The 14779-nt window shown below is 48.6% G+C and overlaps 1 protein-coding gene across 1 annotated transcript in view; it reads right to left on the bottom strand.

Annotated features, from left to right (window-relative positions):
- Positions 1–212: 212 nt before the first annotated feature.
- maml3 (mastermind-like transcriptional coactivator 3) overlaps positions 213–14779 on the bottom strand; it is an 89677-nt gene continuing 75110 nt past the window's right edge. The window contains exons 4-6 of the mRNA XM_068320786.1: positions 6060–6320; positions 5035–5113; positions 213–3965 (exon numbers count right to left, since the gene is read on the bottom strand). Coding sequence (XP_068176887.1) covers positions 2875–3965; positions 5035–5113; positions 6060–6320 — 1431 coding nt within the window. The 3' untranslated portion in view covers positions 213–2874. The remainder of the gene's footprint in view (positions 3966–5034; positions 5114–6059; positions 6321–14779) is intronic.

The raw sequence follows: 14779 nt of genomic DNA, 5'->3' as shown, positions 1-14779 counted from the left end.
ATTTAACATAAACATTGTATTTATATTTGTTATCATTTATTATTTAAGTTTATGTTTATGTTTACACTGTATGTTTTACACCTATGCTGCTTTGTGTGATTTCAACTGCCCCTTGGGCACTAATAAAGTTTTTTGAATTGAATTTGAATTGGACTGAAAAGCTGGATGATTCCAAATGAATCCAGGGAATGAAAAACTTTCATGTAATATGATCAGCGAGAACATTCTCTCTTTATTGTTGTATCTTTTTGAAAAACAAAAAAGTCCTTTGTAATTCTCTTTTGTTAACATTTCAGAATTCTGTACAGGATAAAAAGAAATAAGCACTGCTTAAGAACAGAGTCAAATCCAAACTAGAAAAAAAACCCAATGAAATAAAATCCAAAAGGAGAGGTTTACGATACAAATTAGTAGTAAGACATTTCTGAAGTGCAATGGCATAGCTCAGATGGGTTAAACGTGAAACCAAAAAACTTCAAATAAAAATACTTCTCTATTTTCCAACGAACAGTAAATTATTTACAGAGTAGAGACTGTATTATCTGATGTATTTAAACTGTAAAAACATATTTACAAATAGCCAATATCTTTATATACTTTTCTCATTATCACATATATGTCAGCACCAGTAAGAAAACAACAACAGAGGAACAAAAATAAAACATAGAACATCAACGACAAGTTTTGTTAAAATGTTGTGTACAGACTTGGTCCCGGAACATAATGATATTTGGAGGAAGGTTCCTTTTCTCTTCCTGAAGGGATTCCAACAGTTTCATGAACCCTTATGCAAGAGAACTAAAGAAAAAAAGGTCACAACGGGCTGCGACCCTAACACTGACTCAGACGCGTTCGCCCACCTTCCTGCCCCCAGAGAAAAACCGTTGAGTCTTCCTTCTCCTTCTCGCTGGTGCGACACTCTGGAGGACTGGAGCTTGGAAGTATGACCCTTTCCCCCCACCGAGGCGACGAGCGCTCGACCCAATGGAGGCTCAAGTCCCAGACGCTGACGTCTGTCTGATGGTTCTGGGTTTAAAAATGTTGCTACGACCCGAAAAATCAGTCTTCCGCTGACCTGCAGTCCCCAAACAATAAGACGGCAGGGGGATTAAAGTAGGGAACCTCAGGGCGATGGCGTGGTGGATGAAGTTGGTATTTAAAGGGTTCGATTACACGATACTGACGACCATGAACAGCTGATGGAGAGGAGTGAACAGAGAAGGCTTTTTGGTTTGATTACAGCATCATCCTTCAAATGTTGCTTCTGACGAGCTACAAACACGGTAACGCACAAACACGCTTCCTTTCATATTTCCAACCAAACACCGGAGCGGTGAGGCGTTGCCAATGGCAACCGGAGCTAATACAGCTCGATGGAGGCCAGCAGCGATGCCTACCACATCCTCAGACAGGAGAGGCCGATTTCACTGCTCAAATGCTAACCGCATTCAAAACCAAGTGGAACCTCAGCAGTGCCCCCCCCCCACTCGTTTCTTCACAGTAGTGTTACAGTATTCCACAGTCACGTTCCACGTTGGAGCGAGGAAACACGGTTTAAAGCTGGACTGCGAGCTGAACGGCGTGGAAGCGAAGGCTGCGGTGGGACGACACAAACTAAAAGAAATCTGATTAGATTTTTGTTTTTTTTTTACTTTTAATGGACATAATCAGAATCGTTAGAGGTCAAACAGAAGAAAAACAGAACAATCTGGATGAGCTTTTTTTTTTTTTTTTTTCCTGGAAAGAAGTCACTTGTGGTGCTTGAATACATTCAGTGCTCAGCCACGGTTTGGGTCGGTGTGATGTGGTTTGTGCCACACAGAGAGACGTCTGGTGTCGAATCAGCTCCGTTAGCTGCCCCTCACTCATCCACTCGTCTTCTCAGGCTCAGGCTTGTCTGTCTTCTGTTGGTTTGCATAAACGTATGTGTGTGTGTGTGTGTGTGATTTCGATCTGACTGCTTGCTTTAGCTGCCTATTCGTTTCTCCTGTCTTTGTCTTCCTCTACATGTACCCTCAGCCTCTCAGGGAATGATTCCCCCCACCCACCCCCTGTAAAAACATCCCCTCCACCTAGGTTGGTTACTTAGCAGAAGCACTAGAGGGCAGAGTGCAGTTGTGTGTGTCACCACCATTTGTTATGTCGTAATGTTCACAATTTAAGCAGAGAAAGGAGTTTTGAAAGGAAGAAATGAGTCTCAGGAGGGAGGGTGGGAAAGACTGGGGGGGAGGAAGAGTGGATGAGAGAGAGATCAAGTGAGGAGAACAAAGACAGAGAGAGAGCACGGTGGAGATTTGTGTGTGGTGGATGTATATGGGGGGGGGGGTTGCAAATCTTAGAGAGGAAATGGGGGCGCTGAGAGTGCTTTCTACTCCACGGATCTGAGGCGCTGAGCTGGGTGGCACAAACACACAAACACAAATAAATTGCTGTCTTGAGAACAAGTCTTCCTTCTCCTTCATCAGGCTGCGGTGTTCAATCGGCCCCCGTTACAGCTCGGGCTCCAAGCGGCGCCGTACGAGCAGCGCTCGCTTTCAAACACACCAGAATCACGAGAAAAACTCATTCCGTGGGGGGAACAGGGGAAACAAATAGAACACGCCTCTTAATCTCTAGATTGGTTTTTCATTAATATGCACAAGACATCATGGTCACTCTCTCACACACACACACACACACACACACACACACACACACACACACACACACACGCACGCACGCACGCACGCACGCACCAATAAAACAGGAACTCATTTATAATCTTGCTCACGTTTAACAAAATAAAAACATGCCGGTTGCCATCATGTCCGCTTTTCTTCGCTTTACTTTCTCGCGTTTCCACGTTTAAAAACTCGTCTCCAGCTTCCTCGTTGGCTATTGGCTCGGGAAAAACTCCTCCATCCAACCGTCACTTGAGTCCAGCTCTCCCCCTGAGCCTTCGCCCAATCCAAAAGCTCCTCCCCCCGAGGGCCCGCCCCCATAACCGTAGGATGTCATGTCCTGATTCACTGTCCTCTGGTAGCCCGGAAGCTGACCACCAACCCCGACTCCCCCTGATCCGTAGGGCCCGCCTCCTCCTGTCCCGGCCCCTAGGCCGGGGCCCCCCGAGCCCGGCCCGAAGCCCCCCATCCCAGTCATCCCCTGGGCCATCACCCCCTGGTTCATCCCCTGGCTCATGACCATGGGCCGGGGCTGATTGGTCCTGGGCTGACTGCCCATGTGGGGGCCCATCATCGGGCCCCCCATAGCGGCTGCTGGGTTGCCCACCCTAGGGTCCATCCCCTGGCTCATTCCCTGGCTGGGGCCCTGAAAATGTTGCTTGGCCATGCGGGGGGGCTGACCCGGCTGCATCCCGTACCCCTGGGCCGAGCTGAACCCCACCATCTCACCCCCTCCACCCCCTGTAGTCCTCCCGACCCCCCCACCCATGGCCTGCAGACTTTGTCCTTGTTGCTGCGGCCACCCACCCGTTGCCATCCCTCCTCCGCCTCCTGCTCCCAGCATGCTTTGCAGTCTCTGTGTTTGGGCTTTGACGTTGGGGGGGCCTTTGAGGGGCTGCTGGGTCATGGAGTTCATTAACATCCCCTGTCCTCCGTACCCGCCAGCCCCACCTCCAGGGCCTCCGGGCATACCTCCGACTCCGGGACCTGCGCCTGCCTGCCGAGGCGGCCCCCCAGCGGGGTTGTGCTGTGGTGGAAGACCCATGGAGGCTTGAACGCTTTGGCTCTGGTGCTGCTGCTGGTGGATCATCTGGCTCATGGGGGGGTTGAGCCCGTACAGGGACCCCTGGGTAGATCCCTGGCCGCTGTAGGGTAAGCCCATGTCGGTCTGCGGTCCCACCGAGCCCCCCTGGCCTGGAACGGAGCTCATCGGGACCATCTGGGGCGGGTTCTGCTGCTGCAGGAGGCGGGCGGCTCGGATGCTCTGGAGAGCCTGGTTCCTGGACGCCAGATCCTGAGGAGGACCTGGAAACCAGAGAACACACAAAACCTCGTTGGAGAAGAATAAGAGGAAACAAAGACACAGGAACACGAGATTCAGAAACAGCTCCACCCCCCCCCCCTTCAGCACCTTCCCCCCTGAGACCCGGTGGTGGGGGAACACAGGAGGTTTGCTCCTGTGGAAATCAGATCCTTTAATAAAGCCACCGGAACATCGTTCCACTAATCCCTCTCCTCAAAGATCTGAGTGGAACTGGAACCGATGAGTCAGAGGAGACGCTCACACACTCCAGACTGGGAAGGAAGTCGGCGGTGAGCAGACTGGAAGTGACATCACGCAAGACAACGCCCCCGCTAGGAACACGCCTCAATTTGTGTTCTGATCATACCCCAGCCGCTGCATCCGGGTCTACGGTTCTGTTTTTCAAGGCCTCCAAGTTATCTCCTAGACCTGCAGACAGCCCCCCCACCTCCCGCATATTTCTCCATCTTTCAACCCCCCCTTCCCAACCTGTCCTACCTACCTCCCCCCCACATGCTTGTTACCAGCCTCTCCCCCGTCTCCCCCTCTTTCGTTCCTCTCCTCTCATCCATCTCTCTGACTCCACCAGAACTCTGGGGGGAACCAGGACAGACAAGTTGCCGTGGTAACAGGCAGATCAGGAATATTCTATATATATATATTTTTTTTTTGCAGAGAGAGGCTGAGCACCGACTGATGCATCTGACAGACAGACAGAAGATGAACGCTGGGTTCAGGGTGACGTTCAGGCACTGCTGCTGTTTGCAAACATGCATTAGTGTGTGTGTGTGTGTGTGTGTGTGTGTGTGTGTGTGGTTCTGGTTCTGAACGCTGCAGAGTGTGAACACACAAATATAATAAATGTCTTGGCATTCCTTCATCAACAACATGCTAGCGGATCGAGTAGGCCGACTTTGTATTACACTGATATGTTCATCAATACGCTGCCGAGGATTCTGGGTCAGAACTCGTGTTTGCTACAACATCTCTTGGGTGTTGGGTTCTGGTGTGTGTGCACACACTGAACACACAGATCAAACACATACATCGAGCACACGAGGCCAGGCTCACCTTGGTACTGACTGACTTGGGGGTACGGATTCCTCTGGCCCTGGCCCATCTGTCTGGGGAGGTGCTGCTGTTGTTGGAGCTACACACACACACACACAGACACAGACACAGACACAGACACAGACACAGACACACACACACACACACACACGCACAGATTAGAGATGTGTTGTTTTTCTTCATAAGAAAAAATAAACATGTGCTAATAACAGATAAAAAAACACTCCAGTCTGGATCCACTATATAAAACACAGCGTCACACGATCGGCCCCGCCCACACAGATAATCAACAGGTGATCAGTAGAATAGAGACATGTTTCATAGATTAGAAACAGATTATTATTAGCAAACAGTGTTAAATCAGGAACCGGTCCCGGTTCCGTTAGGTGCTGGTTGTTCTTCAGTTACAGGAAACGATGCGAAGTTTGAACCTTTGCAGCACAAAAAAAGTGTATAAAACTAATTAAGATGCCGTTAAAACCCACAACAGGATGTGTGTTCCTCACACACTTCGAGTCGTGTGTCTGCTATGTTTCTGCAGATCCAATTAAAACCAACAGTGGGCGGCGACTTCAGAGTTCAGAACTCTTTAACACTTGATTCCCTCACAGAGAGAGAAATGAAAAGAAAACATCACATTATCACAGCAGGCGCCATGTGGCAAAACACACACACACACACACACACACACACACACACACACACACACACACACACACACACACACACACACACACACACACACACAAAAAAACACACACACACACACACAAAAAACACACACAAACACACAGCAGTGATGAAAGGAAAGCAGTGAAGAGGGGGCTGGTTGAGGGTAATTATACATGTAACCAGACAACACTGAGGAAGAGGAGAGGATGATAAGGATTTAACAACACACACACACGCGCACACACACACACGCGCACACACACACACACACGCACGCACGCACGCACACACACACACACACGCACGTCAGTTGAAGGTAGGGCAGAGGAATCTGGACTGACCGATGACCTCACCTGTTCAGCCAGGAGCTGCTGCTGCTGCCGCTGCTCCCGGAACAGATGCTGCTTCTGCTGCTCCATCATGTGCATCTGGACGCGCTTCTCCTGCTCCATCGCCATCATCTGTTTCATCATGGCTGCTTGCTGCTGGCTGCCCACGTAGCCTGGAGGAGGACCCGACCCCTGGTTGGGCCCCACCCCAGAGGCCACGCCACCAGCATGGTGAGGAGGCGGGATGGCACCCGGCGGTCGTGACATTCCCACCACTCCTTGCTCCTGCACGGGAGGAAGGGAGAGGAAGAGAAAGAGGGGGGTCAGATGGCTCTTTGGAGCAGCTGATCGATAACTTCTCAAGTCACAAAATTTGATGAACAGCAGAACCTCAAGATATGAGCTATTTGAGAAACAAGCCGCTGCACTGTCCATACTTCTGTTCGACAAACCAGCAAAATCCAAGGTACCATGCTTCAGGACACCACCACGTGTTGGTGGATGGATACAACATCAGTGAGACCAGATCTCGTTCTTTATTGCGTGTTGGTGGATGGATACATCACCTGAGACCAGATCTCCATATTCCATACTTTCACCTTCGTATGGTCCAATGCAACTTTTCACTTGCTTCATATTTACCAGTGATATTCGGATCCTCGTTTCAAGCTAGCATATTTCCTCAAATACTGGACAAGCTTTTATAATGTTTGTCATAGCTTAGCGAAGCTGAGGTTTAGCGTTACACCTCTTTATGAATAACACACACTGACGTTGGGTGCAGCAGGAATACATTTTATAGCAGCTATTAGCTCACCGTCTGAATGAGTGGAAAACCAGGGCTACTTCACGGACTGGCTCACGGAGCGGACCTGAACCCCCCCCCCTGGCGGAGCATTGCTTGGTCCTCACTGCACACATCACCTCCACATTAGCATATAAAGACCACTTCTTCCTCCACTCATCCGTATGCTAATCTCTAATAGATGAAACGGCCCGTTGTGGCCAATGGGAGCGAAGCCTTTATGAATCTATTAAAGGTTAGACGGCTGAACGGGGGTGGACGCCGTTCAGGAGGGCTGACAGTCAGAGACGGGGAAGGGGGGGGGGTACGGGGGGACGGGACGAAACCACCATGAAAATGCAAGGACTCTGCAGCCACACTGAGGAATCGAGTGCAGCCAATCACGTTTAGCCACAGGGCAGGTATGGAAACGCCAAAGCAGGATGACAGCGGTGCAACATGTCTGGAACATGTCACTGCCCCATGATGCACTGCTCTTAGTGAGGCCTTAGATGGAGATACACCTTAGATGGAGAGCACAGAACCACCAGAATTGGCCCCGCCCATCAGAAACGGTCCCGCCCACCAGACACACTGGTCAATGCACAGATCTGCCCGTCTCATCAGTGGGTGGTAAAGCAGACGGTAGCAGGACGGACAATGTGAGAGAGAGAGACACCGTCTCAGGATGACCAGTGGGTGGCAGTGGTGATCTATACGTGTGTGTGTGTGTGTGTGTGTGTGTGTGTGTGTGTGTGAGTCTCACTGGCCTCCTCTCAGCAGATGGCTCAATCATGACGGTTCTGATCTACGATCCCTCCCTCTCCCCCTCTCACACACACACCACTGTTCTTCCCTTCTCTAAACACCCCACCAACAAACTCCTTTCTCCTCTCTTTCTCTCTCTCTTTCTCCCTCTCTCTCTCTGCAGACAGGGGGCCCAGAGTCCCACAATTGTCAGGAAGGAATGAAGGGACGGAGCACAGATAGGTTTCAAAGGCAGGAGAGGAAAAATGTCTGAGAATTAAACACTTGGTTGGAAGCGTTGGATTTGTGTGACACTACTGAAGAAATGACAACACGTACGATCCATCAGGTTGAAGAAGACACGACAGACGTGTGAGGGAAACGAGGAGAGGGTACAAATCATTAGCAGCATGCTAACATTTCAGTCCAATTGGTGTTAAAATACAGTAAATCAGTGCTAAGGAACAGAAAACAGGTTTCCTTTGCAGAAAGGAAAGAGAAATGAACTGAAGGGAGGAAAGAAAAATGGAGCGCTGGTGTGAGAATTTACCAGGAGGAGGTGATGGTGGCTAATGGAGGTGAGATGGATGGGAGGAGAGGGAGCAACAGGAGCAGGAGTCTCCCTCAGGGACGCCGTGTTGACGGACACTGTTAGATGTTTAAGTTCATCATAGAAGTGTCCATAAGGTTTGAGAAAAAAAATCTAGAAAAGCTTCTGAGTTACTGCCTCAGAAACCCTCTTACAAGACAATTCCCACTCACAGAATTTACCCAAGTTCAATTTGTAACCATGGTGACGAAACAGCACAATGATAAAGGTTCCTACATAGCAAAAGGCGTTGCTTCGGCTTTGTGAAGAAATATTCAACACTTTTTGGATTATGTTCCCTGAAATGAAACCGTTCCTATCCCAACCTCTTCAGATAATAATAATGGACCCCCCCCCCCTATCAAATGCCCTCCGTCAGACCGGCTTGACTCCAGCTCCACACCCTGCTGGGGGCTCCTGGGACTCAACAGTTAGCGGTTTGAAACGACGAAAAGAGATGCAAGCAGATTGGTTTGTAGCTGGAAAGAAATAGGCAGAGATGAAAGAGGTGAATACATCACAGGCTGTGTGTGTGTGTGTGTGTGTGTGTGTGTGTGTGTGTGTGTGTGTGTGTGTGTGTGTCTGTGTGTGAGTGAGTGTACGGTAGAGGCTGTCAAGTTTATTGGGTTAGGCGGCATGCAGAGCCCAGGTGATTAAATTACAAGTGAAGTGAGCGGAAATGTATGTGTGTGTGTGTGTGTGTGTGTGTGTGTGTGCCTTCTTCCAGTATAACATGGAGTGATACGTGTCTACTGTATTCACTGTGTGCCACCTGCTGCCATGGTGACCACACACAAGTGAGAATCAAGGCTGCGCTCGCTGCTCTGTAATAACACACACACACACACACACACACACACACACACACACACACACACACACATACACACACACACGCGCACAAACACATTACAGCGCGTCTGAAAAGCAAAGCGACACACAGACTTCAGAGCTCTACGCTATGCCATACAGTTAACACATAAAGGCAACGAGTAACCACACAAACAGTCTAACGGCGGCTGCTAGTGCGGAGTTCACATCTGTCACACTGGTGTGAGAGGAGGAAGGGGGTGGGGGGTGACGATGAGGATGAGGATGAGGCATCGTTAGATGCTCAGACGAGAGTGAAGAGGAAACTCACTGTCTCTTTGTGTGTGAACAATAATCTGGTGTGATGCTTGAGCAATGGTCAGAATAATCAATAGATCGATTGAGTTTGGTCTAATATGTTGGAGGCATGTATGTTGAAGGTCACAGGCCGGATCCTCGTGTCCTTGAGATTCGGGGTCAGATCTGCCACTAGTTGATAATATCTAGTAATAACTAATCAATACTAGTGGATAACAGCAGCAGCGACAGGTTTCTTACACGTCTTCAAAGGACGTCTGAACAAACCGGGAATCTGATCGATTCTTAGCAGGAACGGATCCTGCTGTGGGAGTGGGAGACCTGACTGATGGAGAACCGTCTGAGAAACTGATCAGAACCAGAACAGAACCGATCCACTGATCCACTGACGATGAGATGGGGGGGCGTCCCATTTTATAAAGATTTCAACTGTCAGACATACTGTATGTTTACGGGGACAAGTCAAATGGCGAGAGGCGCTGGAGAACGAGGGGTTAAACGAGGGGTTAAACCAGGGACAGGGCCTTTGTGTAGAGCTAACGGGACATGCTAGTACAAACCAGAAACGTCCCTAAAGTCAGGTTTAAACTGGGATTCTGGTTCTATCTCCTCTGGAAACGGTAATTTTTAAAAAATATCTCAAGTTTGAAAACTGAAACGTGCACAAATGTGAACAACTTGGTGTCGACACGTGGTGAACGTCGACGCCCATCAAGTGAAACATGACAGCCGATGGAGCGTGTGAGGATTCCCTCCCGTCTGCAGCCATCAGACGGGGAGCAGGACGTGTGTAGACATGTTTTCAATTTCGCTCTGCATGCCACGCCAGATGTGAAGTTGAGAAATAAAGCTTTAGTAACAAGGAGAAACAAACACGTGTTGTGTGTTAGCGAGCGCGGCTAAAAGCTAAGCATGATGCTCTGACACAACTGACACACACACACTAACCCAGAGCAGATGGTGGAACCAGACCCCATCGCACAGAGCCGTCCCCACAGCGCGCAATGCATCATCTCCACGCACACGCACACGCACACACACACACACAGGGATAGGTGGAAGCAAGAAGCCAGCGGTTTGATTCTTAGCCATAAGATGTGTAGAACACATTCACCCACTTACTCAAACCCCACCCCCCTAGAACACACACACACACACACACACACACACACACACACACACACACACACACACACACACACACACACACACACACACACACACACTTACGCAGTTTGTCTCTGAAGAGAGTTATATTTAAACTGCTGGAGTGAAGTCTTTTTCCCCATAGAGGTCTGTTTAATCTCTTAACATCTCTCTCCTCTAAACCCTAACTGGCCTATTTCTGAGTCTTCTGAATCCAACACACACACACACACACACACACACACACACACACACACACACGCACACAAGCACGCACACACACACATCAACCAAAGGATATTGGGTCTGGTTTGTTTATCTTGCAGCTTGACAATCTAAATCACAGTGACTATTCTATCAAAATCTGATCAGTATCAATACCTCAGTCTCCCCCGGCTGACTCAGCCCACACTGTCACTCTGATGGCTCAGCAAAATTAAAATTTGCCAAATGACCAAAAGACTGCAAAGCAAATCCCATTTCCACCTGGTGTTTAGCAGGTGGAATCATGAAGCATTAGCATGCTAGCTGTCCAAGCTAATGCTGGTTATACATCACTGTGTTAGCCATGTCACTGGGACATGTTAGCATTTTGCTCAAAGCACCTTTTGTGTCCTAGTGTAGCTGCTAGCACGTTGCAGCTAGTGAACACTGCTGAAAATTAACATTTAAATGAAATCGTTTCATTTGTGTTGTTCCATAGTTCCATATAATCCATCTAGAGCACTAGATCTCAACATACCACTACTGGTGGTTCCTAGCATCTACTAAAGTGGACAGCGGCATGAGTCTTTAGCTATCAAGCCCACCTGTTGTGGAACTACCTTCCTACCTCGGTTTGGGAGACACACCCTCTCATTCTTTAAGACTGGACTTAAAACATTTATTTTTAAATTTTTTTTAAATTAAGTTGTTTTTCTTATAGACCTGCACTGCTGGAGACTCAACATCAAGACACACTGAGCTCCTCTCTCCTCCTTCTTCTCTCTTACCCTCTCTGTCAATCCTCCTCCTCTCTGACCTCTCTCTCTTAGACTCCAATCACACCCTACTAACTCAACTTCTGCCCTGGAGTCTCTGTGCTCTATGTCCACACAAGTTTTTCTCCGGTTCATCGCTCATCCGCCCATCCGCTGTGGACCTGCTCCTCCAATCCCACCAGTACCACCCCTCATCTATCCATCGGCTGAAGTCCTGCTGCCTTTCTTCCTCCGTGCCACCATACAGTCATCCATGAAGCTGTAATTAGTAATATTCATTATCAATATTTATGGATCACATTGCATTCACAGGTTGTCGATTACTGTCGTTTACTTTGCTCCCAGTTCCAAAGACTTCCACTTTGTGAATGTTATCGCTAAGGCGGGAGGATGGTTGCACATGGTGGGATATGACAAGCGGCACAAGGACAAGAGACAGGAGTAAATCATGTTAATGCTGACATGTGAGGAGGAGGGGGAGGAGAAGGAGGAGGAAGAGGAGGAGCAAGAGCAAGAGGAGGAAGTGTGAGAGGATGAGATCACTGGTGGCCCAGGGGGTGACTGTGACGAGTAGGCGAGCGTACCACCCTGAGAGGGATCAGGTGCTGTAGGAAATCACCCTGGAAACGGTCGCCATGGAGACCTTAAAGACACACGTGCGCAGACGACAGCCAGGCCGTGCCCGGTGGAGTGAGTGAGTGATGTCGATACGTGTGTTTAACAGATAGAGAAGTGTGTGTGGAGGGGAGAGAGAGAGAGAGAGAGGGAGGGAGGGAGGGAGGGGGCGGGTGGATCCTCTACCTCCTCAGAACGAAACATCGTCGTGGCGACTGGGAGACGCAGTCGACCCACTGCTCTTTTCGTTCCCCTCCTCCCTTCCACCATCCCTCTCTTTATTACTACTGTGTGTCATTAGTGACGAACACACACACACACACACACACACACACACACACACACACACACACACACACACACACACACACCATTGTGTGTGAGGTCATCACGTCCAGCCGTCCAACCAGTGGGCTGAATTATTCCCATCTAAAACCCGGCTGCTGGAGGAGGTGAAGATGCGCTCCCTCCTCTCCCTCCCCCTTGTTGTGACAGTAAACTGCCTTTTAATCCATCCAGCCGTTCTCCAGCTCTCAACAGTCTCCTCTTCAGTCGTCTCCCTTCCTCTTTCTCCGTGTGTCTTTTTGCTCTCCCAGCCTCTCACTCCATCATCCCTCCTCCTCTTCCTCATCTCAGTTCATTTCCTTCAGCACTGCGCGCTCATTCATCTTTATTTTACTCAAGTTCCTCCTTTATTTTCCTTCCCTCCATCCAGCCGATCCTGATCCCTCGCCACCCGTCCTCCCTTGTTCTCGGCCCACCCCTCCACTCCATATCCTCCTCTTATTCCTTCCTTTTTGTTCACTCGAGGCAGCGCCTCCCTCCTCCTCCTTTTCGCGTTTGTTTTTCTACATCCACGCTCATCCATCTTTATTCTGACTGTTGCTCATTTAATGTCTGAATTCATCCCTGCCTCATTGTCCTGCTCCTTCAACCCCCCCACCCCTTCCCCCTCTTTTTCACTCTCTCCTCTGTTTTTCTTTGACTCCATCTTTAACCAACGGCCATATAACCTCCACCTCCCTTTGTCTCTCCCTCCATCTCTGTCTCTAAATCTATCTCGTAGCCCCCTCATTATGCCTTCTCCTCCTCTCCACTCTCCCCCCCCCTTCTCTCCAGAGAAGCCATTAGGTTCTGCTGTAAGGCTATCACTCTTTGCTCTCTCCCTCTCCTTTCACTCTTTTTCTCTCTTTGTCGTAGTCTCCAGGCGATAGGCTCCCCCCTTCCTTCTATCCCTCTGTCATCCCTCCTCGGTCTCTCCATTTCTCTTTCCGCTATATCTCTTCAGGTGCTCTTTTTTCTCCTCTCTCCCTGCTCGTCCACATCAACCGACTCTCTTCCGCTTTTAATCTCTACATCCTCCCTCCATCTTGATTTCTCCACCCATCAAACTACCCCCACCTCTATCCTATGCCACGTTCCACTGATAAAGTCGCAGTGAGCTTATATACCACAGTATGTGTGTGTGTTACTATACAGTATAGACAACACACATGCTAGGTTTGTTTTAGCACCACCATCAGTATTATCCACACCAGATGCTTCATGTTTGATCAATTAACCAATCAATGAAGGCAACTAATGACTACTGATAGGATCCATACATTGATTTCAGCCTTATTCGATTCATTGTTTGATCTTTGTAATGACAGGTAATTTGGAAATAAATCCCTCCAGTTTAAAACAACAACAACAACCTGTTTTCTGATCAACAGGACAGGAGTTCAACTGAAGCAACAGAACCAAAAAAACCAGAGTTTATTATTATTACTCAAATGTTCTTCTTTGAAAAGGAATTTGGCTTAAAAATGGCCCAAATAATAATTAAAATGTTACTCCTGGATTCTGACATTTAATTTAATTTAATTTAAAACAAACAACACATCAGTGGTGATCTGATCACATGACTCCCGGCTGCCGCTCCGGCCCTTCATCCTGGAGGTTTTCCAGAAAACATCTGCAGATTTCTGGATGTTGTTTTTGTGCCGGATAAAAGATATAATGATCTTTAAATCCAATTTTCTCATCTGCTTATTGCATTAGAAACGTTCACCAATCCGAGCACGTAGAGGACGGCCTTCCTTCCTTTTGTCTTACACGTTTAGATGCCTCCTCCTGCTGCACCTCCAGCTATCTCCACTGGCCCTGACTGCCCATCTCTGTACACCATTAATCTCTCCTCCTTTACCTCCTCTGCCTCACACCTCCCTCCCTCATGCAAGGGGAGCCGGAGCGAAGGGAGAGAATGACCATTATCTAAGCCAGCTTCTGCAATAATTCTGCATCAGCCTATTATCCACAATAGAGCCAAAATGGCCTTTGGTAATATGATGAAATCTGCCGTAAAAAGTAGAAATGGCACTAAAAGCGTTGGAGTGTAGAAAAACCTCATTCCTCAGCCGCTTGATCACATTATTGCATTCTACTCATCCCTCTCTCTGTCTGCATTCCTCCCTCCCACATTCAGTGCATTACTATGTTTTCCTTCAAATTCTCTGTGTTGCTTTCTCTCCACTTGTTTGGTGATACCCCCCATCATCAATCACTAACCCTTTCCTCATCTCTCACTTTCTTTGTCTCTCCACCTATTCATCGTCGGACGCCACAGACTTAAAAAGTAGAAAATGAGAGTTCTATTAGAGCCTCTCTGTGATGCAGCTGATCCAGCAGACATGGATGTGTGTGTGTTTGCCACACACACACACACACACACACACACACACACACACACACACACACACACACGGAAGAGGAT

The sequence above is a fragment of the Antennarius striatus genome, chromosome 8 (assembly GCF_040054535.1).
Source record: "Antennarius striatus isolate MH-2024 chromosome 8, ASM4005453v1, whole genome shotgun sequence".
NCBI lineage: Eukaryota > Metazoa > Chordata > Actinopteri > Lophiiformes > Antennariidae > Antennarius > Antennarius striatus.
The sequence above is the reverse complement of the archived record's forward strand: the minus strand, read 5'-3'. Positions and strand labels throughout refer to the sequence as shown.